This window comes from Lagopus muta, chromosome 5 (assembly GCF_023343835.1).
Source record: "Lagopus muta isolate bLagMut1 chromosome 5, bLagMut1 primary, whole genome shotgun sequence".
Lineage (NCBI taxonomy): Eukaryota > Metazoa > Chordata > Aves > Galliformes > Phasianidae > Lagopus > Lagopus muta.
Window position 1 is genome coordinate 41,280,288 of NC_064437.1, and position 22,980 is coordinate 41,303,267.

The 22,980-nt window shown below is 49.0% G+C and overlaps 2 protein-coding genes across 4 annotated transcripts; one reads left to right on the forward strand and one right to left on the reverse strand.

The window, feature by feature from the left end:
- Positions 1-453: 453 nt before the first annotated feature.
- Positions 454-7,530, reverse strand: TACR2 (tachykinin receptor 2). 3 transcript variants are annotated; one of them, XM_048945849.1, is made up of 5 exons: positions 6,890-7,530; positions 3,718-3,912; positions 2,353-2,443; positions 1,726-1,922; positions 454-1,422 (listed from the first exon to the last, which is right to left on the reverse strand). In XM_048945849.1, the coding sequence occupies exons 1-5, from the start codon at positions 7,291-7,293 to the stop codon at positions 1,227-1,229; spliced, it is 1,083 nt and encodes a 360-aa protein (XP_048801806.1). In that variant the 5' UTR covers positions 7,294-7,530; the 3' UTR covers positions 454-1,226. The 3 variants fall into 3 exon arrangements, with proteins under 3 accessions (XP_048801806.1, XP_048801805.1, XP_048801807.1); XM_048945848.1 differs by having other exon boundaries at positions 2,353-2,509; XM_048945850.1 differs by lacking the exon at positions 454-1,422 and having other exon boundaries at positions 1,722-1,922; positions 2,353-2,509.
- A 2,019-nt stretch (positions 7,531-9,549) lies between these two features.
- TSPAN15 (tetraspanin 15) lies at positions 9,550-21,375 on the forward strand. Its single transcript, XM_048946668.1, has 8 exons — positions 9,550-9,780; positions 10,793-10,978; positions 12,796-12,870; positions 14,350-14,445; positions 15,919-16,035; positions 19,060-19,107; positions 19,726-19,842; positions 20,252-21,375. Exons 1-8 carry the CDS (start codon positions 9,685-9,687, stop codon positions 20,402-20,404), a joined length of 888 nt encoding a protein of 295 aa, XP_048802625.1. The 5' UTR covers positions 9,550-9,684; the 3' UTR covers positions 20,405-21,375.
- The last annotated feature ends 1,605 nt before the right edge of the window (positions 21,376-22,980 follow it).

The following is a 22,980-nucleotide window of genomic DNA, read 5'->3' on the forward strand; positions in this document are numbered from 1 at the left end:
CGCCAGCTTCGTGCTTTGGGAAGAGTTATTGTGCAGGGAGAGCCAGAACCTAATCCTGATAGTGCCTGGTTGTTTTTTGTTTTGTTTTTTTTTTCTGGTGTGTGCCTTTGTGTGTGTGTGTTTGTTCCAACAGGGTGCTTGTCGTGCAGGCCTCTGTGCCTCGTGCTCCCCCTCATAGCTCAGCAGAGGCACAGAGCTGACAGCACCCTGATCTTAGGGTGACTGAGTTTTGGAGGTGAGGGCACAGGTTTTGTTGGATTTTGTTAGTTGGATGCAGCTCATAGCAACCACCTACCACAGGTGGAAGCAGTGGGAACTGGTGGGGCTTCCATTTCCAAACTGCTTCTTACCCTTAGAGAATAGAAGTCCTCAGGGACTGCTGCATGTGAGAGAGGTTTGGCTTGTGAGAACAAAATAGTGAGCTCACTGGGGAGGTGTTTGCTTCCCTGCAGCATGAGTCCGCACAACCTCTAGACCCCGTATTTGAAATAACTGGATCTTGTTGACATTGTAGGATCTTCCTGCATGCCAAGGTGTGGCTCTGTAACGCTACATGCAAACCTATCATGAAGGGTGAAGGGGATTGCAAGGTGCTACTTATCAACCTGGTATAAAATGCTGTGTCACATTATATATCACTTTTGTATTTCAGCTTCTGTTTTGCATACATGCGCGTATCTCAGGCTTTGAAGATGACACATTTCAGCCTTTATTTTAGTATCTGACGAGGGAAGAATGGTGATGACAGAAATGGGTAAGTCTAGAAGGGGAAAACAAAGGGGCTTCTGTGATGGGGACCTGACAGAGCTGCTGAGGTTGTGGTACAGGCAGCCTCAGAGTACAAAGCTCAGAAATGCCAAGGCTATTGCACACCTATGTATCACACCATGTGCTGCTCAATGTGGGGGCTAAGGAGCTGCCCTCAGCAGGTATTGCTGAGCACCTTCCCTAGGGACAGGAGCTCACAGGCTCAACCAACCCTGTCTGTGACTCTTCAGAGGACCAGTCCCCGACTGGGTGCCACAATGAAGGAGGTGAAGGTGGAGGAGTCACCTGAGCACAGTTTAACAGGAAAATTACATCATATTTTGGTAGAAGCTTACAGAAATCCATGCAAAGATAACTCTTTAGGGAACCGTTTCTCACTTCTAATTGGTGAGAGTGGAAGTTGCAGGGCTGAAAACCCCAGAATTCAGCACAGTTCCAGAAAGGCTTTTCAGAAGAAATCAAAGGGTTTGCTGGGTGAGGGTAAGTGACGTCTTCTCTTTCTCATTGAATTGAGTTTCAGTGTTGGAACTTGATCTTCTTGCCTTTCTGCGGGTTGACTGACAGAGAGATGGGGCCGTGAGTTTAAGCTTGTCTTTCTCAGTTGCTTTTATGCATGGACACCACCGGAAGGCTAATTTGAAACCAGAACGAAACCTGTAAGCATAAGAGAAGAAAATAAATGCGAAGACCTTTTCAATCAAAAGAGCAAACGTGCATTGTGATTCTACTCCTGCATCACCATGGAAATAAAAGGTTCCGCTCTAGAGTTGGGCATTTTGTTGGTGGTGTCCCAGTGAAACTGGGCTGGTGCTGCTAGGGGTGTGCAGACCCACATGAGCATCATGCCTATGCTGGGGGTTCAGGTGTGGGCAAGTGACTGAATCAGCTTGGTGCTGGGCCAGCAGATGTATTGAAGGGGTTGCAGATTCTTCCCTCCTATTAAGGCATGCTACTCACCTTTGGTTGAGACAACAGTAGATGATAGGGTTGTACATTGTTGAGCTCATGGCAAGCAGAAAGATGGTTAGATAAACCTGCTGAATGTACTTCTGCTGGTAGATGTCTTCCTTAAAACTCCCCAGGATGAAGTATATGTGATAGGGCAGCCAGCAGACAGCAAAAATGATCACAACCACTACCATGGTCTTCACAAACTGGGGAAGAGAAACAAGAAGTGTACATTATTCCTGGGCCTCTGTCTGGCTGATTTTGCTGGGATATACAAAACTCTGCTACTGTTCTAGGCCTGTTTTGCCCCCTGAAGTACTGTGTGTGGGCTGTTTGGGCAAGGAAACCAGTCCCGGTGGAGGAAATGGGAGGCATGTGGATTCACCAGGCATGGAGTTCTGCCGGGCAGCCACTGATGTGAGCTGCCTTCTTTGGACCCTGGCTGGGGTGTGAAGAACATTGCTTTTACCCTGCTCACTGGGTGATGCCCTTTGCCCCTTGGCCTAAGATACAGTCCATCAAACTTTAATGCCCAAAGATCCCACAAGATTTTACATCAAACACAAGCTCTAACTGAAGCAGGAGCCAGAAGGGCTGCTGTGCTGAAGGTACTCATTTTTGAGTCTCACTTCTGACCTTTTTTTTGGCGTTAACTTGATGTTTGTATCGGACTCGATTAACGTGGTTGCCTGGAACCGCACTGCTCCACAGCGTAATTCCTATAATGCTGTATGTAACAAACATCACCATTAAAGGCAGTAAATAAATCAACACGATCACGGCAATGTGATACCTGAAAAAGAAAAACAAGCACATTTCCATATCAGTGTGTCTCCTGAAGGGATCTCCAGAAGTTGTCTGACTCCCATCAACTTCATTGCCAAAGCACCATCAAGAAATTTTGCCTACCAACATCATTACAGGGGCTTCTGTGAACAGAATCAAGGAATCATGAGGTTGGAGAAGCCCTCTGCTCTCACCCAGCCCACCCCCATCTGCCCACTGCCCACGTCCCTCAGTGCCACATCTCCATGACTCTGCAACACCAGGGATGGTGACTCCAGCAAAGGCTCATCTCTCTCGTGGTGGGATAGACCACTGCTGGGCTACAGCAGGAGAGTGGTGTATTGAAAGCATTTCTCACCGGCACACTGCTCCATTTCTGTTCCAGATGAAAGTGCTGCTATGGTCCTCGGCTGTATGTGAGCTCTGGCCCTCCCTGTTACCCCACAGCTCCTCTGCTTGGGTTTGACTATTTTAAGCAAGCACCATTTATGGGGAGGGAACAACCTGCTCATTCAATTACAGTGGCTGTCAAATTAACATAAACAGTGTGAAAACTGGGATTAGGAAGGAGGGCCCTGGCACACGTTGCTGGCACTGCCTGCACAAGGCTGGGTATGCGTGCAATTTCTCTGCGTGACAACACCATGTAACTCCTCATTGCGTTAGGAACCAGGCTCAGCTGTTCTGCAGAGAACCACAGGGATCGGTATCAGGCTGCTTGCTGTTGTTTGCTCCTTGGGATGGTTGCTCTGTTGCCCGCCTCCTGTAGCTCTGCCTCCCCATCCTTCAGGTCTGAGGCTGCATGGGAGAAGTGAGCTAGCAGATGCACAAAGATTTATGATGCTGGACAGGCTGCAGATCACACAGAACTCCTGGAACTTGGCACATAATTGTGTGACAATCAATTACAGAGGCAGTGAGCAGCCACAGGAGGTGTCCAGAGTGCCTAGCTCCTACAGCCACTTTGCAAAGCAGGGCAGGACTGCGTGTCACCCTTTCTTACTATGAACATGGTCATATGGCAGCTGTTCCCTCAGCTGACTAAAACTAAGCGTGGATGGGCTGCCTCAAACCTATTTTCCCTCACTATGTGGTTCTTTCATATCTCCCCCTCCCTCAGCCCTCTCCCCCAGTACTGTCTGCAGCCAACAGCTCAGACGTGAAATTAGTTTGGTAACTTTTTGTAGAAATGGTGAGTTTTCTTCTCTCTCTTACGTGAGCTGGTGCTTTGACCCAACGTCATCTGGCCAGACGACGATGCACTTTGTTGTCCCATTGTCCATCATGATCTCAGCGTAGAAGCACTGTGGGAAGGCGAGCCCAAAGGCCACCAGCCAGATTATCCCAATGATGACCCTGGTGTTTCCAGCAGAAAGCCTGGGCTTGAAGGGGTGAATTATTGCCACATACCTGCAAGAAAAATGGGTAATACATTTATGGTTGCATTGGTAAACTTTGCAACAAATACAACAAGTGTAAAAATTCACCCAACGATATGGTGGGCCTTATTTGCAGAGCTATTCTGGTAGGCTCCAAGAGCTAAGTCCATTCTGAAGGGGATGACTGCAAGTCTTAAGGTAGGACGTTAGTCCCATTTGGATGGATGGATACCTCTGGTGCAAGGACGAAGCACCACCTATGCTGTCTGTTTGCAGACGATACTTCTCAAGTATTTCTCTTGCTTTGAATTATGGGTTGTTTTTTTTTTTGCTAGTTTTATTTTTAATTATTTTTAAAAATGCTTTGTATATTTGGTCTAAAATTTGGTGCTGTGAACTGTTTGTGTTTGTTTGGAGTTACGTGCTACTTTTCTTCCCTCCTTGAGCAAAAAGACCTAAACACGCTGTTCCCACTGTGTCCATATCATTTGATACCGGCTATCATGAAGGCAGCAGATTGGAACCTCAATATCCTTTACTTTGCATTTTTTCCCACTGATTCTTAGCAGTGGGAAACTGTTGTGCCATTCACCTCTGCCTGCCAAAGCCGGAGTCCTTGTGATTTAAGGGACGGGCTGCCGCTTCTGCCCCACACCTGCTCAGGGCCCTCATGCCACATCTGACTATTGGGTTACTTCTCTGCCTGGTTTTAAGTTCCCCAAGCAGAAACGCATGTGATCATAATGAGTACATAATCAATTATGCATTTCTTGTCATGCTTTCCACAGTCTTTGTCACAGTTGTTACAAAGGCAAAATAGAGTGGAAAATGCCAATGGCCTCTGGTGGAAATCTGTGGATCCTGTGCTGTCTGTTGGCTGAGCTGCTGAGAGGGAGCTCCGCTGACACTGCTGCAGGATGGAGGGTGGCTGCCCCACAGGCAGCACGGTCAACAAGCCAGAGCTGCACACAGCAGAGCCTTTTTTAGCTATAAAATGTTTGTGTCACCTTGCATTTCCTTAGCTCATCGCAGGCAGTGTTACACAATGCTCGAACCTGCTCAGGGAAGCATGACATGGCAAATATTCTCCAAAGAGTTTCCCAAACCCATGATCTGCAGCACCAGTGGGTGCCAGGTACGACTGCTGTGCTGCTGGAGGAGCCTGACCAGCAGCCCGTGCTGCAGGAACCCAAAGTATCACCGTGCTTTCCTCTCTCCTCTTGCTGTGCAGATCTGCCTTTGCCCCCTGCTTATACCCCCATCCACGGGACATCCCAGGATGTGGATGTGAGCAATTGAAGCCGTGACTGTCCATGCAGGCAGTGATGACAAATGGATTCAAACACTTTCGTCCCCCTTTCTTACAATAAACAGGTTCTAAAGACAGTGTTCTGTTAAACCTAAGCAATGGAGCCGAAGAGGACGTGAGTTCTCATAACAATAAATGCAAGCTGTGAGTTTCCAGGAGACCGTGTCAGGATCTATTTTAAGGGTAAGCGAGAATAGCTAAATATGGTTTGTGGGGAGATGCCAAGTTTTCTTTCTGATCCTTGCCATGTGACCAGGGAGATTTTGGCTGTATAGATACTTCCATCGAACGTCCCTAACAATGAGAGCGGGAAGCCGAGGGGACAGGCCGAAATGGGGTTATTTCAACCCCATTTAGCAGACTGTGTGTATGAAACAGCTGTTACTGACAGCCCTTGATTTCAAGCCAGGAAAAGCAAAAGAGTATTGGAGTCTCAGAAGGAGCTGCTGTTGCATCTAAATACAGCCCTGCTTTCATCTGCAGGGCGATCAACACATCAGTCATCCCCATGCTTATTACCAACCCTTCCAGCCGCTATGGCAGCCGCTGCCCCGTACTTGGCAAGCTGCAGGGCCGGTTTCTGGGCGTCACGCACACAGGGCAAGGCCTTCTCTTGCCAGCTGGTTTGTTTATCTGCTGCGATGCGCTCGTCTCCTGCTTCCTGCTGCTGGGGGTGTGGGGCGAGCCCAGCCCCGAGCAGGGCGGGAGCGATGGGCTCACCCCAATGAGTCACAGAGTAGGGCTTCTCGGGGGGGCTCCAGAGGGACCATCTCCCTGGAAGAGCTTCTGCAGATATGCACGCTTGATAAGAAACAGGAAATCGGAGGGGAATGTGGGGTCAACAGGAGTGCTCAATAAGGAAGCAGCAGTATTTCTGGATGCCTGGGGACAGGCCTCTGCCAAAAAGGTTCCTGGAGTCAGGCGGCCAGCAGAATGAACAGAGGGAGGGCAGAAGGATGGAAGGAAGGAGGGCAGAGAGTCCCGAAGGGCGCTCGGCTGCTCCATGCCCTCACTGACTGCCTGCAGGGCAAGAAATTCCCATGGACTTCTGACCACTTTCTAGTAAAAAGAAAAACAGCGTTACACTGCTTACCAATGAGGTGTAAACACAGTGAGTGCCCGAAGTTAAGCTCGAGTAAAGAGGCTTGGCAGATGTAAAGAGTATTATGAAAATGCCAATTACCTCAGAAGTCAAACAAAATCACTGTGATTACTTCCCTCCCTCTTGGAATGTGCCATTCTTGTGAACCGCTGCAACCGCCGTCCCTGATCTGCTTCCCACTGTTGCTGGGGGTTTGCCAGCGCACTGGGCTAGCAAGTGGGACTGAGGTTTACAATGTTTTCAGCATCCCACAGTGTGTTCCTATTGCTTCAGCTCCATCCCAGGGATGGCTCCTCGTGTTTTGAAAAGAAAGAACGAGATAACATGATGACGAAGGAACATTTTATGACCAGTAACATGGGAACAATAAAATTGCAGCCACTTCTACTCGTTATAGACTCAGGGTGGAGATAAGCCAGAAGAGCACACTTTCATGCCAGGACTAGCTTGTAACCCCATAGCCTACTTGCCTAGCGCTCACCCCACTCTTCTGATAAGGCACCTGACATGGTAGGTGGGGGCCGATCGCACAAAGCATTGCAATCATGGTCTATAACTCAGGGAAGGCTTTTCAGATCTTGCCCCTTTGCCTCTTACCTCTCTGCCGCCACTGCCGTCATGGAGTAAATGCTCACAAACATTGCGGTGATGGGGAACCAGTTCTGAAACCTGCAGAATTCCTCGCCAAAATACCAGACATTGTGGCTGGCGTAGATAAAATTGAAGATGGTATTGAAAGCGGACATCAGCAAATCCGAAAGGGCCAAATTAACGATGAAGTAGTTGGTGGCAGTCCTCATTCTTCTGTGCGCCAGGATAATCCAGATGACGGTGACATTGCCGATGATGGAGGCGATAACGATGAAGGAATAGGTGATGGCCCACAGGGCGATCTGCCATCCAGGCTGGGTGAATTGGGTGACTGCTGTCCAGTTGTCATCGTCCTCAAGGTAGTCGACCTGCAAAATGTTGCTGGCGTTTGAAATGGGAAAGGTGCTCATCTTTTCTTTCCAGCTAAGCACAAAACAAAATCATCTGGCATCTGTGTGCTTTCTTGCAGTAAATGCTGGTGTTATGAATCCTCAATCCAATGGTTCAAGGGCAGTTAAAAACACTTTGGGATGAGGTGTCTCGTGTCCTCTCCTCTTGTTTTCTGAGTGAGGCAGCAGAGTGCCAGGAGGAGATGATCGATAGAGAGGCCCTCCTCCCTGCCTGGCATTGTAACCTGCATGCGGAGAGCGAAACCAAGAGAAGAACTCTTCCCACTTGCGCTCCTTTTTCCTTTAAAATAGGAAGAGGGATGTTTCCGAAGTTGGTGCCAGGCAATCTCTTCCTTTAGATTATTGGAGGGACAAGAAGATATTGATAGATGTATCAAGCCACAAATCCTTCCAATCCAATGGGAATCCCATTGTGTGGTGGTGGTTTTTGGAGGCACCGGGTGCCCAACTGCTCTGCAGCACCGCGGGGACACAGCTCTGCTGGTGTGCTGGGCAGGAGCTGCACTGGGACAGATGTTGTATGTGGTTTAAGGGGATTCGGAAAGGAGGTGGAGTCTCACAGGCAAAAGCTAAACAACCAAGTTGGCATCAAATGAAACGCAGCAAAGTGGTGCTTAAAGTTCCTTTCCTCCCTCCGTTTATTTGGGAATAAACTCTGAAATGGAAGTGCTGCTGTATCAGCATTGCTGTGGTCCCTGTATATCCAGGGCCTATGTGGGAACTCCTGCAGCAAGAAGGAAATGATCCTCAACAAGAATTGAGCAAGTTGCCCTTTGCAGCTATCTGTCAGCTTATCAGCATTTTGATACGTTTCACTGAATGGTGACTGTGCAATGCAACATGACTCAGCCATCAATGTTTAACAGATGGAGTATGATTTAATGTATGCAAATGGAAGCAGCATGTCCTGTTGGTGCATGAAGGATTGCCAGTGCCTATTGCCACAGCCAGATCTGAGCAGTGACTTCTGGTACGGCTTAGGGGGGATGCTGGTTCTCAGAGTCCCTCTGAAGAAATCTCCCTTCAGCTACTGAAAATTCAGCCCCACTTCCATCTGGTGCAGAAAAGTGTGTGAGAAGCCTGGGCTGAGTGAGCACAGCTCTGCTCACTGTCAGAGCTGGAGCAAACTACATAAATACAAGCAGCACGGCAAGGCTGAGGTTTCAAAGGCTGTTTGGCAACAGCTCATGCCTGCTCTGTTGGAAGCAGGATGTGTCCCATGTGTGTCATGCTGTCACCAGGGATTTGCGCTCACTTCCAATCATCGTCCTTACTCGCCGGCTGGCATTGCTGCGACAAGGCTGGCACCTGGCTGGCTGGGAGCATGCACTCTTGGCCTTTTCACTTCCAAACTGGAGTGATTTTTGCAAAGGCAGCTCCAAGTTCCTTGAGAATTCACACTTGCCCGTGGCCATGAGCAAAATCTGTTCCTGCAATGTTGCTGAGGACACAGCGGGGAAAGGGGCAACCTAAGGCAGGGGTTGGGTTTGGCTGCTGTCGTTGTTGCTTTTTCTATGGGCACGATAGAGGGTTGAGCAAAGGGTGAGAGATGCAAACAAAAGATGTGGGACTGGAAGGTCAATGAGCGTGAACAAGGTACATTTTGCGTTTTGGAACGATAACACAGAGAGGTGGTGGAGGCTTTCACTGTATTGCATGTTGGCCTCAGCTTTGAGAGGAAGGCCATTTACTGCTGACCTCTATTAGTTGTGTCCAGAAAGGTGTTGTTTTAGTGTTGAAGCAAAGCCTGGATTTAGACAAAAGAAGGTTATTCAACTATTTTCATATGGCTTCCTTATAGAAACCTCAGAGTAACACAAATGGGCAAATGGATGATGCTATCACACAGCATCCCCATCCAGCGTGTCCTGCTCTGAGGTTATGTTTTGCCGAAACTGGAGTACGAAAACAAGGGAATATGTTGGGAAAGGGCAACTGAAGTCACGAGTTGTTAACCAGGGGTGATGCTGAGGGACATCCAGCTGTGAGTGATGCCAACGGGACGAGGCAGTAGATGTCAGAGGCATTCGAAATAGGCGATAACTTAGGCAAGGAATACTCGGAATGATTGTTCTATGTTATTGGTGTTATACGTTCCGAGCTGCTCTGCCGCTGCCTGCACCGGGTAGCCGGGCTGGCCGCTGAGCCAAGCAGCTCCGCGCTGCCCGCTTCCCGCAGCGAACCGCGACTCTGTGACGGCGACGCCGCTCCCGGCCGAGCCCTTTCCCGGCAGCGCGCAGCCGCGGCGCTCGGCATCGGGAACGCGCTCATTGCCGGGGACGCGCTCGGTCCGGGGACGCGTCCCCGCAGCCCGCGCCCTCCGCGGGCGGAAGCGGCGGTGCCGGGAGGAGCGGAGAGGAGCGGCAGGTGCTGCCGGGAGGCGGCGGCGGGATGGCGACGGGGGACGCGGAGCAGGCGCGGTACTGCGCGCGGCTCTCCTACCTCTGCCTCAAATTCAGCCTCATCACCTACTGCACCGCCTTCTGGGTGAGCCGAACGGCCGGGAGCAGCGGCGGGGCGGGGGCTGCTTTGTCCCTGCGCGGCTACGGGGATGAAACCCGCCCGCGTTTCCTAGCTGCGGTGGTTGGGAAAAGAGGGCTGGCCGCTGGGCTGCTCTCGAGCCCCGCTTTATCGCGGCGCCGGGGGCGCGGGGTCCCTCCGGCCACAAGGCGCAGCCCGGGGCGGAGCTCCCCGCGGGACCCGGGCACCTGCAGCCCCGTCTGGGCCGCCTCCTGCCAGCAGCACCGCCCGTGTCCGTCGCCCTATGGAACCCTACGGAACCACCCCCCGCGCTGTGACCGGGAGGCGCTGCCGTGAGCGAGCGCTTTAAGGGGAAGCGCTACCCGTGCGGAGCTGAACGGGTAGTGCTGAGAAGTCGCTTCTCTTCTCCGTGGGAAAGCCCCAGAGGCAACCCCAGGGGTTTGCTGGGAAAAGCTAGCCGAGGCCGGGATGGGGATGTAAGCAGGCGGGTGCTTGCGGAAGGGCTGCGTTTCCTCTCTGCTCGCAGGAACGGGATCATCCTTACAGCGTTTTGGGGTGCGGAGCGGCTGCCGCCTGGTGAACGGGCGGACGGTCTGTGTGCTTGCAGGAGCGCAGCGGGCGGTGACGGCTGGGATGCTGCCGCTGGTTGCGCTTGGAGGAGGGCGAAGGAGCGGCGCGCAGCTCCCGCTATCCCTCCCGGATTGCAACTTGGTCTCGCAGCCCTGCCTGCGGCACAGGATGGAGACTGGGTGGTCTCGAAGGTCCCCTCCACCCTGAGCCGTCCTGTGATGCTCTGAGCTGGCTGCTCCCTGGTGCCAGCAGGGTACGGGTTGTCCTGGGGGCATGCATACAACCCCACAGCCTCGAGCTGCCCACATTCCCAGAGCGCTGCTAAGGCTGTGCTGTGCTTTAAAACGAGAATTCGCATGGGTTTATTCAGGTGACAGCAGGTTGCAGATCCACCTGATCATGGATCTGGTACAGCAGGAGTGAAAAACATGTTCTGTTGTCATTCCAGGTGATCGGGGGCCTTGTTCTTGCTGTCGGGATCTATGCAGAAGTTGAAAGACAGAGGTACAAGACTCTGGAAAGTGCCTTCCTAGCCCCAGCCATCATTTTAATCGTTCTGGGCATTATCATGTTCTTTGTGTCTTTTGTGGGCGTGCTGGCTTCACTGAGGGACAACCTCTGCCTTCTTCAAGCAGTAAGTGCCATTGGTTTCTTCTTCATGGTAGTTAGAGCTTATTGCTTTGTATCATCACATAGATTAGATTTAGAGCTGGGGCCCTTTCTAGGTCTACGCTGAAAAATATTTCATTGCACTCCCTGACTTTGTAGTGGGTGATTTGTTGCTCCATGGGCATGGAGAAACTGATGAGGAATGGGAGTCTGGAGCTGGCTGTGCTCCAGAAGGCTGGGGAGCAGCTGTGCTATGGAAACATCTCCTGTGCATCCTGTTGGGTGGTAAAACCCAGATCCTGAGGTCATCTGTTTTGGATGGAGGGAGCCAGGCTGCTTTTTTAGAGAAGCTGCTGTTGAAAATGCAAAAAGTGACCTAAAAACATTGTGTGTTTAGAAGGAGCAGATTCCAGGTGTTGATAGCTGATTCCCTGCTACCCTGAGAGGTTGGCCTGGAGCTGTGGCACATGCCTGTTCCTGTACTGTGGGCACATTCAGGGGGGTGAATGATGTTTGGAGTGCTGCCCCATAGCCGGAGGCTGCAGCTTCTCAGGGGGTTCTCGCAGCCTACCGGCTGGGAGACTGAGGAAACATGAGGCACAGGGTTTAGTTCTGGGCACAGTGGTTCCTCCAACAAGTTCTTGTTTCAACCAGAGGCAGCCACAAGAGCAAGAACCAGCCTTGGTCACATTGCATGGAAATGGCTGGGGCCCGGCTGCCCCTAGCCTGGGGAGGAGGTGGGGGAGGATGTTACATAGACCAAGAGGTCATAGTGAGTTTTGAAACTATTTGCTGGATCTTGGCTGAAAAGTGTTGTGCTCTCCTCATCAAACGGCTGAGAACCTGTCCTGGGGGTTGTGCTTCCTTGTCTGGCACAGAGCACGCTTTCTGTTCATGCTGTGGGAGTGAGCCTGGAAGTCCCCCAGTCTGTTTCTTGGGCTGATTCCCCATTTAGCAGCAGCAAAGACATCTGTCTGTCTGGTAACTTGGAACAGTGGTACTGGTGTGGGTGGCGCAGAGCTGAAAGCAGCATGGCACGGGAGGATCTGCAGGGAGAAGTCTGGGGTGAAAGCAAAAGACATCTGCTTTGGTTAAAGCACTCATTACTGATGGAAGAGCAGGGACTCCTGAGGTGGTGCTGCATGTACGCTGTCCATCCAAAACAGTTGAGCTCAGAATCTGGGTTTTACCACCCAGCGGGTTGTGTCCAAAAATTACACTGATTGGGAAAAGCCTCCTCCTGAGATCAGCCATGGGTTTGCTCTGACACTGCTGGAGATTGTGAAGCTTCCATGGTGAATTTTGCTGTTATGAAGGGACAAGGCATACACAAGTAAATGAATGTGCCGAATGAATGTGCTATGTGCCAAAATGTAGCAAGGCCAGAACTTGGCTCTGATTTAACACTGACAAATTGATAGAAAATGGCTTGGATTACTTTAAAGCACCACTTTACCAAAGAAATGAAAGCTAACAGGTAATTGCTGTCTTTGGAGCATAAAAGCGTAACATTCTGCATGTAGCTGAGCATTTATGAGCTTTGCTATGAAGCAGGGTGCTCTTGTAGGTAGAAATATCTCAGCACGATGCATGCACCTCCTAGTTTTGTTTCCATTCAAAGCAGGAGGTTATAGATTTGCTGACTGGGGGAAAAAGAAATCAAAGCGAGGAAAGAAGTCTTGTCTGTGGCATGAGCAATTTTTATGAGAACAAAACAAAATCTATTTTTCTTTGAACACATCTCATATTCAGAAAGTTGGCAGTGTCACAGACTCGATCACAGTCCTTGAAGGAGCAATTCTGGTTTGTTGTAAGATCTCACTTGCTGTTGTTTCTTTCCAGTTCATGTACATTCTGGGTCTGTGCCTGATGATCGAGCTGGCTGGTGCTGTTGTGGCCTTGATTTTCAGAAACCAGGTGAGCTGGGGTTATGAGGGTGGAGTTATGGCTGTGCTGCTGAGCAAAGAGAGGCGTTCAGTTCATCAGCAGAGCTGAAGGAAGCCTGAAGATAAGCACAGGCTCCTCGGGGCTCTTCAGGTTAGGGAAGGGTGGAACTGGTCATCAGTTCTGGAAATGAACTCAAGGATGGAGAATTTGGAGAATATCTGTGTGTGGTTTGGTACAGGCAAAACGGGTTTTCAGCTCTTAATGTATTGCAGAGCGTGTTTATATTTTCCTTCTGTCTCTCAGGTTGCCAGTTCAGATTTGCATTTGGAGACCAAGTCATTGTTTACTGGCCAACATGCTTGACCAGAGTGGCATCTCTTCCCTGCCCACGTCCATAAGCAAAAGAGCTCGGTTCTATAGCCGACATCAACATGTACAAGCTTACCGCACCTTCATTTAAAAAAAAACCAAAAAGAAAAACCCCAAACTCATGGAAAACGATAGATTTTGTTCTTTGTGTTTAGTAGTAAGATGGCGCTCCCCGTGGCTCACTTTGGCCCTGTGCACTGTGCTCTCATGAGCCGTGGTTGGAGCACTGCAGCCCATGCGGTGTAGGAGGGAACGTCGTGGGTCAGAAAGTGAAGTAAACACCGAATGGTATTTGCTGAGAGGGTGAGGAGGAACAGTGATTGGCTTTTGTACATAGAAAGCACATTGTTGGATTTGCTTGTGCTAAGCAGTTTCCCAGCGCGCTTGTTGGTGGCAGTGTTGGGGGCCAGAGCTTTGTGTTTGTGCTGTGAGATGAATGGGTGCGTTGGGGTGAGGATGGGGAGGAGAAGGAAGCATTTAATAGAAGCTCAGACTAAGAGCCTCCATGTTAATGCTGACTGTTGCACATGTCCCAATGTTTTTTTTTCCCCCCCCATTTATTTCCCTATTCCCCTCTCAGATATGAAGCATTCTATTTCTTTTCTTTGAGCAGTGCTTATTGTAAGAAATACCCTTCAGTGGTGTGTATTTACAAAGAAAGCATTGCCTGTATATGTGAGCATGTGTCCATCGTGCCCGTTTGGCTTGGTGCACTGGGGATGTGGGACAACTGGTTGTCATGGGTTTTCACTGGTTGTCAACCGCTTGTCCTTATTGCTCACATGTGTTTGGTGCTCTTGAAGGACAGAGTGTGTCCCAGGATCCCAAGGGCAAGTATCAAGCGTTGGGGTGTGACAAATGGAGGTGGCATTTCTAATTTCCAACATGATAACCATTCTTGTTTTACGAAAATAAATAGAAAACAGGCTGTCCTTTTGTGCTCACCACCCACAGCTGGCACTTACTGAATCACAGAATCCTTAGAGTTGGAAGAGACCTCTGAAGGCCATTTGGTTCAACTCCCCTGTTGTGAACAGGGAAACCTACAACTCCATCAGGAGCTCAGAGCCTGACAACTTTGACCTTTTCTTTAACTTTCGGCATTTCTAACTGATGAATCTTTTTGCTTTTGCCTTCTAGACAATCAAGTTTCTGAATGATAACATTAGAAGAGGAATTGAGAATTACTACGATGATTTAGACTTCAAGAACATCATGGATTCTGTTCAAAAGCGGGTTTGTTTATTTTTTCCTTTTTTGAAGACCAGCTCAGTCTTAGCAATGCTAAGATGTGGTGGGTCCTCATTGATCCAGGGATGTGGTAATCAGATTCTCAATGAGCCCTGAAGTGTTTGATTTTTTTATGGGACCCACAGCCAGGTTTGGACAAATTCAGCTTCAATTCCACCCACGTTCTTCTTTGTGTTTCTGTTGGCTTGTCCAAGACATCCAAAACCAATGGTTAACTATTGGAAGTGCTGGAAGAGGAGAAGAGAGGTGGCAGTGGGGCTGTTTGAACCTGGTTGACGTGTTTTCACTCAAGGCCATATAGCAAGCCCTTTAATAGGGTGGTTATTCAAATGAAATCCCTGTGGAAGTGTATATACCTGCAATTAAAATTCAGAAATTGCAGTGAGCACAGCTGAGCATTACTTAATGGCACGTGCAGTTGACTCACAGCCCTATATTTTTTTAATGCTGCTGTGTTGAAATGTTTCTTGGCTTAAGGAAGAGTATTGCCATGCAGTTCAGGGATGACAGGAAAAGCAGAAAACGTTCAGAAATGTGCTTGCAGAACTTACGTGGTGCCTGTGGCCAGCCCAGATAAAAAGTACTGAAAAAGTTAGGTCAGTAAATGCTGTGGAGTTCTATGACACCGCTATGGTAAGGGCAACCTACTTTGAAAAACAGAGTCAGCGCGGAAAGTCTGAGGAAGTTTTGTCATAATACTTCATAATGCTTTGAAGTTTCCATGCACTGCCCAAAATCTTGTATATATGCAGTGAGATAAATGGTGGCGATGAAGTAAACTGCTGCTTCTCCCTTCCTTTAAAAAACAGAGCGAGTATTTGTATTAAGCAAATGTAAACTTACAGTATTTTATTTTTGCCAGATCTCAGTTCTACTAACTAAATTATGCCTGAAATATTTTGATATATATATATATATATTTAATACCTTATATCAACACTTTTTTCTTTTAGATGTGATCAGAAATATTGTTAGTTGAATTGATAGTCCATGCTGAGCTATGCTGGTTTGGCTGTGCCACCCTCAGATATTTTAGATGCCAGTTGGGTCTCTTTTTGCCTCTTCTGTTTGTCTTGATCATGAAAGCATTCCGTTGTTGATCCTTCACACGTTGGATGTGACTTTATATAAGATATATTATTAAACAACGTTCCTACTTGCAATCAAAGAGCCTTTTCTTCCCCATTTTGCACTGATCTCTATAGCTTGGCTGATTCTGGAAGCATTCAGGAGGTGTAAATATTTGTCGCTCCTGTCTAATCGAAATTTTTTTTCCCCTTTTTTATGTATTTTTCTTGTGTATATAACTATACTTACCTAGTACATGTATATTCCTGGGGAGCTGCCCTATCCCTCAGCGCTCTTAAAACTGCTTTATTCCTACTTTTCTCTCCAGTTGTTAGAAGAGTTTCTGTAACTATCTGCAATCTGCCTTTGCCTTCTGTGTCGTGTTTGCAGTTTAAGTGTTGCGGTGGGGAAGACTATACGGATTGGTCAAAGAATGCTTACCATGACTGTGCCGCTCCGGGACCGCTGGCCTGCGGAGTGCCTTATACGTGTTGTGTCCGGAACAAGGTGAGCCTGCTGTCTCGTTAGCTGAGCCACCCTCTGTCCTCACAGATGGACAAATCCAAGAATCACTAGGGTTGGAAAAGGCCTCCAAGATCATCAGGTCCAACCATCAACCTATCACCACTCAGTCATAGAAAGATAGAGGCATGGAACTTGGAAAAGCCCTCTCATACCCACCCCCCACTGCCCATGTCCCTCAGTGCCACATCTCCACAGCTCTGCAACACCTCCAGGGATGGAGACTCCTCCACCTCCCTGGGCAGCCTGTGCCACTGCATCACTGCTTTTTTGGAGGATAAATGTATCCTAATACCCAACCTGAACCTCCCTGGCACGACCCGAGGCCATCACCTCTCGTCCAACCTCTGCACCAGTGGAGGTGAGCCACTGCCACCACTGCTGAAATGTGGCACCCACTGCCTCATTGTGCTCACGTCCCTTGGGCCAGCAGTGGGTGGTGATTCCCACTCAGTGCCAGCCCTGCCACTTGTGTCAGCACTTTGAGTCTTGTTTCCTGAAGCTCTTCCAACAGAGACCTGTGATGGATAGCCCACTGGTGCCTGTTAGGTGCTGCCCTTTCCTTGTGGGGCTTGGGTGTTTGATTAAAGAAGGGAAGAGAAACGCAATAGTAATCTCAGTAATCCAGCTGGATATTGCTGAGAAGTGTGTATAGTACAAAGGTGTCTATTGCTTACACTTACACATTCTTGTGTGTCAGAAGAAGTGTGTTTAGATCTGTGCTGAGCTGAGATTTATTCTGAGAAACCAAAGCTAAACAGCTATGTTTTAAGCCCGAGGTGTTTGAGAAGTCGTGTATCTGAAAGTGATGTATGCTGATCCACAACTGTGTGGAGCTGGCAGGAGAGCTCAGGCTTCTGCCCTCGGTTGGTGATGAAGGGAGGCAGAGGCAGCTTAGAGAGAGCAGTCTGGCTGCTCAGTGTGGTTTCAATGGACCGCTTGTTTTTCTGAGTCTCGCCCTTCTCAATTGGAGCTTTCTTTTAGAAGCTCAGTTCATGTGTGTAGAATTGCAGCAGTGCTGTAAAGGGAAACGCTATAACAAGCAGTGGCTGTTGGTGCTACACAGATGTTTCCTTTAGAATTATTAGGTCGTGTGTTTGGTGCGTGTTCCTTATTTTACGCAGTGTTTGAGCTGATAGATTTTGTAACTGAGCGATTATTTGTCTGTGACAAATGGGCTCTTCTTGCTTCTGTGGGGAACAGAGATAATGCCACATGCCATGGGACGGGTAATCACATAGACTGTGTATTCCAAGAGCAGCCCAAAGTCAGGAATGTTTTAAAACCAAGGAGTTCTCTGAGGAATGCAAGGAGTTCTGTTTCCTCTTGTTTCATTGCCAACTGGGGAAGGAGGGATAGGGTTTCTTGCAGAGGAGATGTAGCATGTGGTTTGTTAACTCAGACAAGTTAACTGAGAAGTGTAAAGAAGACCCCAGATGATGGATACCCCTTTATTTAATGTTGGAGAGCTCAGCAAGATGCTGCAAAGCATAAGGGCTGGTAGCTATGCTGCAATTGCAGGGCTGTGCATTGGGCAGGGCAGTGTTAGCAGCGTGACTGTACAGCCTGCTGCCTTTGGAAAACATTGGGAGATGCATCAATCTTGGCTGTCTGACAAATACTTCCAAATACAGGCTGGTTTCTGTCCTGGAAAGCCACAGATACAGTTTGTAATTACTCAGTGACTCTGTAGTCATGGAAAACTCCTGTTCGTGTAGGAGGGTCGACTTCAGATCTGTTTTAAAAGCCTTGTACAGGATGAGCCAGGCCCTGGTCATGCTGCTGTTGAGGCAATCTGAAGGAATTATTGTCCAGTCAAAGTATTTATTAAAGACTTACACAAGTGTAGCTGAGATAACAATCCAATTCCCGGATGTATGCAAACTTTGGTTTTCAATGCATTTATCTCCATTGAGCACAGTTTCTTGTGCCATGATGTCTTGTTAGCAAATGTTGTGTTTAAAATTCAGCGATGATGTCATGAAGTTCTCTGGTGTCCAATATTTTGCTGGTGGCCGTGTGTTTATGTCAGGCTCAAGTGCTGTGAGAGAGGCAGTCCCCTCACAACTGTGCCCTGTTACTGCAGCTGGGACCTCCCCTTGTGCCTTCAGAAACGGACTGGGAGAGCTTCTACAGAGTGCCCCAAACCTGGTTTGCCTGCCTGTCACATGGTCAAGGGAGAGCCTGGCTTTTGGGGTGCATGAAAGATGTGACCCTACCCACTAACACTTAGAAATCTCAATTTTATGTCTTTCCTTGTGTTGGGGTGTATATCAGCAAGGTCGAGTTTGCTCTGCTTTTTTTTTCCTCATTTTCTTCTTCTCATTTGGCTTTGTCACTGTGTGCATTGCTTCATTTGATCTCGGTGGGCTTTATGTTTGGTTTGTAAGTCGAGGGCAGTACTTTCCTATAAGCCTTGTCAGGCCAGTTGGGCTTCACAGCTCAAGCAAAGCATTAAATGGCTGCAGAAAGTGTTTTGGTAAGCGTCTGTGAATGCAAACACTCAGGCTTTGGGTTTGTAATGTGTTCATTAAGCGCTTGTAGTATTGGAAATTATTTAGGTTTCAGGTATTTCCAAGTTGAAAGTTGTCTTCGTGATGGAACGACGGCCTTAATCCCCGGCTTTCTTAATGTGACAAGTTAAGCCATTAAAGCCTTAAAATTAGAACTGGCTGTTGTATGGAAACAGCCGTAGCTTAGAGGTCTGTCATGGCCAGCCTCGGTTTGTGGCACTGCACTCGTTGCTGGATGGATAGGGGTCAGCTGCCTCGTGGAGGTCTGACCCTGGGGGTCCTGGGACAAGCTCTTGGTTCTCCCCGCTGTAATCACCATTCTGCTTTCCCCAAGGCTGAGTTGGGCACAAGTATCACTGCTGCAGGCTGTCCCTCCTTGCTTCCCGGCTGCGTTGTGAACTGAGGAAGCAGTGTGGTGTGGCTGTCCCCAGCCCATGACCCGGGGTGGTGGCACCTCTGAGTTTTTGCTTTACTCTACGTTTTATTTTCTTTTCAGACAGATATTATCAACACCATGTGCGGATACAAGACTATTGACAAAGAGGTAAAGTAACCAGCACCCACCTCGTGATGGTAAAAGGTTCTGATTTTGTGAGCTTATCCTTGTCAGTAACAAAAGATCTTCTGCATCCTTGAATCTACTGAAAAGTTAAAGCAACCATTAAACTGATTGTACTTGGCTGTGCATTTTCTGTGATTCCTTGTTTGACACATGCGTGAAGCATTTATTTCCAGAAATAACCTCCCACTTACAGTCACTGCTCAGCAAAGAGGGACACATCAATATTCAAATTAGTGATGTGATTACAGTCAATTTCTGTACAGCCAATTTAGGACATCAGAATGAAATACCCACCACTGGGATCTGAAATACTTGGAAAGAGCTCTTTCCTGGAAGAGGAGCAGATCTGCTGGGCTGTGCTGTGGCACGTAGCCTCTGCTTTGGTTGCAGACCTTTTTGTAGGCTATTGCAAAGCTTGTCCACTATTAATATTTTTCCACTGCTGCATTTAAAACTTGGAAGCACTGATAAAAACAGCAGAGACTCTTCTGTCCTTCTTGTGTGGTCTACAATTAGAATGAGATGCACTGCTTTTGTGGGAGTGGCTTAAAAGAGGGTGGCTTGTAGTTTTTTAATAATGTCTGCTCTGTTGCTTTGCAGCGCTTGAGTATCCAAGACGTCATCTATGTCCGCGGGTGCACCAATGCAGTGCTCATTTGGTTTTTGGACAACTACAGCATAATGGCTGGTGTTCTGCTGGGCATCCTGCTCCCCCAGGTAAAAGGGCCGTGGCTCCACAGGGAGTGCTGCTTTGTGCTGTGGGAAATCTTTTGTCATATCAGCTGTTCACAAGCACTATTCGTTTCTCATAGAATGGGTAGGGTTGGAAGGGACGTCAAGAATCATCCAGTTCCAACCCCCAATATCTTGTATTTTCTCCTATATGCAAAATGCCCATCAGAAATTTCAATATGAGATATTCCACTTCTTGTTGTGCTTAACTGGGATGGGAGCTTTTTGGGCTTGCTCTCTGTTATCCTTATGAGTCCTTTCCAATTTGGGATACTCCACGGTTCTATGTCAGTGCGTATGCTACGTTGTGCCCCTCTGCCTGCGCTGTGTATGTGCTTTGTGCAAGCAGTGCCATGAGGTGCAGTGAGCAGCGTGCGATGCCCTTGTTTTGCAGTTCCTGGGGGTGCTGCTGTCCTTGCTGTACATCACGCGGGTGGAAGACATCATAGCTGAGCACAAGCTTGGCGAGAGCCTGTTTGGGGAGACGCAGCAACGCTCCGATCCCGAGTTTGCCAGCGCAGGCTGCTGCATGTGCTACCCAGGCTGACAGCAGGAGCCTCTGGAGCCTGTGAGCCTGCGTGCTGGTTTGTGCTTCTGTGGCCATTACGGACATTGGGTGCAACTGATCAACTCTAACTCTTCTTTGGTATTTCTTTTAAAGCAGAATACCAAAACCAGAGTCTCTTCTTTACCCCGTGGTCTTAATATTTCTAACATTTCCGCTGCCTCTGGGTGTATGTTGAGCTCTCATGAGACCTCTGGGTGCCGTGCTCAGGTTGCTCCTAGCTCTTTGGGAAGCGGACCAAGTAACCGCCGTGCCTACACTGCTGTGGAATCACCACGCGTGCCCCATTCCACGTCGCCTTCCTCCCTCCTTATCCCCCTCCTCCCTCTTTAGGGGCTAAAACCAGGCAGAATGCTGGGGGCTGCCCACTGGCCCCAGAGCGGGGTGCTGCATGGGATGACAGCATGGCTTGGGTTGGAAGGGATCTTCAACACTTCCAACTCCCTGTGCACCCCAGGGCCTCACTGCAAGCAGGGTGGCCTTGCTGGCAGTTAAAGCTGTTGGCTGTATGCTGGAAGGTGAGGCTGCAGCCCCATGTCCTGGGCAGCCTCTCTGTGCCCTTCCCAATTTCAATTTCTTACTGGTTGCAAATCGGAGGAGAGATTTCTTGCTGATCTAAAGGGTGAATATTAAACATGTGTTTAATGACTTTTTTATGCTAATCTCGATCAATTTACTGACAGTAATGGGTGTGACACTGAACACTTCATTGCTCGGTCCTTCGTGCCTTTTAATGATGGGGCAAATGCCAATGTTGGATTAATCAGGTAATGCTTGATAGACTTTTAATGCAGTTTGTTATTGTCTGGCTTTTGTATCAGTTTATGAGATGTTTAAGTCTTGTATACGTACTGTATTTTTCCTCATTAGTAAATTAAGTGTTAGAGGGGATTGGGGGGGAATTATCGATGTTGAAACGTTTCTGAATTTGATTCTTGTCAAAATAAAAAAAAATATATTTTTTTTCAAAACGATTTGGACACTCAGTGCTGAGAAAGTAAGGGCTTCTTCCTGACCAAGGATTTCTGAGGAAGTTCAGTGCTTTTCCAGCTACCAGAAAAGAATCAGAAAAGTACTCAAGTTGAAAAAGCCCTCTTGGCTCACCCAGCCCACCCCCACCTTCCCACTGAGCCACATCCCTCAGTGCCACATCTCCACAGCGCTTGGAAAGACCTTGGCCCAACCCTTCTCTATTGACAGCATGGCTGATGGTGGTTACAGAGGTCAAACATCTCTCTACCCATCAGCAGTGTCTGGTTGTCTCCTCCAAAGCACACTCTGGTCTTTGCTCCGGGAATGTGGGTAAGCAGGGGGCAAGAAAAGCATGGCTAGATGTTGGGTGGTTATAAAATAATGGGAGAATCTTTGGGGTTGCTGGGGAGCAGCTCTTCAGCACAGCGGGTGCTAGGGCACAAAGGGTTTGGGGCCACCCACACTTCTTGGCACAGTGTTTGGCAGTAGGTTTTACTGGTTCCTCCCTGCTGGTGCTCAGCAGGAACTGGGGACCCATTGCCAGCACCTCATTCAGTGTGCCCATGTGGCTGTGCTGATCCCAGCAGTGGTTGCCTCTATGAGAACCCACTGTGGCCCAGCTCGTGGCACTCAGCTGAGCCCTTCTCAGGGAGTTCCTGCCCTCCTGACGGGATGGATACTGGCGTGAAATGGTTCTCTGGTTCAGGTGGGTCGGATCCAGCAGCACTTGCTTCCTCCTGAGAGTGCTGAATAGTGCTGAACATTGCTTACTTCCGATCTGCATCCCCCCAAAGTGCTCTAGGAGCTGCTGCTTCTGTGCCACTGCGCAATGGAAACCTGAGGGGCCGCGACAAACAGCCCCCCTCTAGCGGTGTGGGTTTGACAGAGCACAAGAAACTGTTTTTTTTTTTCTTTTCTTTTTATACCAGCTGCTCAAGATCTCTGTGCTGTGCATCCTTTGGTGCTGCGAGTGCTGGTGTCTGCTTCGTTTGTGCCCTTCCACAAGCAGCTCTCAGCCACGGATTGGGAGGGGGTGTACGGGCGGCTCTGCAGCGAGATGGGAGCGGGATGAAGTGGAGATGGGCTTTGCGGGATGGGTGCTGTGGGACCCGAGACGGTCTGCAGCCCAGGGACGTGGCGGTGGCTGAGCGTCGCTGCTGAGAATGCAGGGGCTCAGTGGGACCGCGTCACTGGGGCTCTGTGCCCATGTCCAGCAGCAGGAGGCAGCCGCACGCTTTGTGCGTCACGGCAGAACTGGGGAACAGCGAGCACAGAGAGATTTGCTGCCGTCTGCCGATGCGTCGTGCCGATGTTTTCGCTACTGGAGGCATCACTGCGTCCTGCTGCTGGACCCCAGGGTTACATGCAGGCAACAGGCACTGAGCTACTGGAGGCCATTGGAGAATCCGCGTGCCGGGCTTGGGAGCTTCTGGTTTTTTTAATTTTTTTTAAACTCAAGTGGCTTTTCCTTCCCATCTGCCTCAACACAGGTGTCAGTGCCCTCTACCCTGTGCCAGGCTTCTGTGCCGGAGGTGGGTAGGGATAGGTTCTAGGGCTTCATGCTGCTGCTCAGAAACACGGAGGAG

Excerpts from the sequence above, each read along its gene's own strand:
- TACR2 (XM_048945848.1), bottom strand. The coding sequence starts at position 7,293 with ATGAGCACCTTTCCCATTTCAAACGCCAGCAACATTTTGCAGGTCGAC. Across the intron at positions 2,510-3,717 it reads GGGTCAAAGCACCAGCTCAC|GTATCACATTGCCGTGATCG; the intron begins GTAAGAGAGAGA and ends TTTCTTTTTCAG. Across the intron at positions 1,423-1,725 it reads TACTGTTGTCTCAACCAAAG|GTTTCGTTCTGGTTTCAAAT; the intron begins GTGAGTAGCATG and ends TTATGCTTACAG.
- TSPAN15 (XM_048946668.1), top strand. The coding sequence starts at position 9,685 with ATGGCGACGGGGGACGCGGAGCAGGCGCGGTACTGCGCGCGGCTCTCC. Across the intron at positions 12,871-14,349 it reads CCTTGATTTTCAGAAACCAG|ACAATCAAGTTTCTGAATGA; the intron begins GTGAGCTGGGGT and ends TTTGCCTTCTAG. Across the intron at positions 19,843-20,251 it reads TGGGCATCCTGCTCCCCCAG|TTCCTGGGGGTGCTGCTGTC; the intron begins GTAAAAGGGCCG and ends CTTGTTTTGCAG.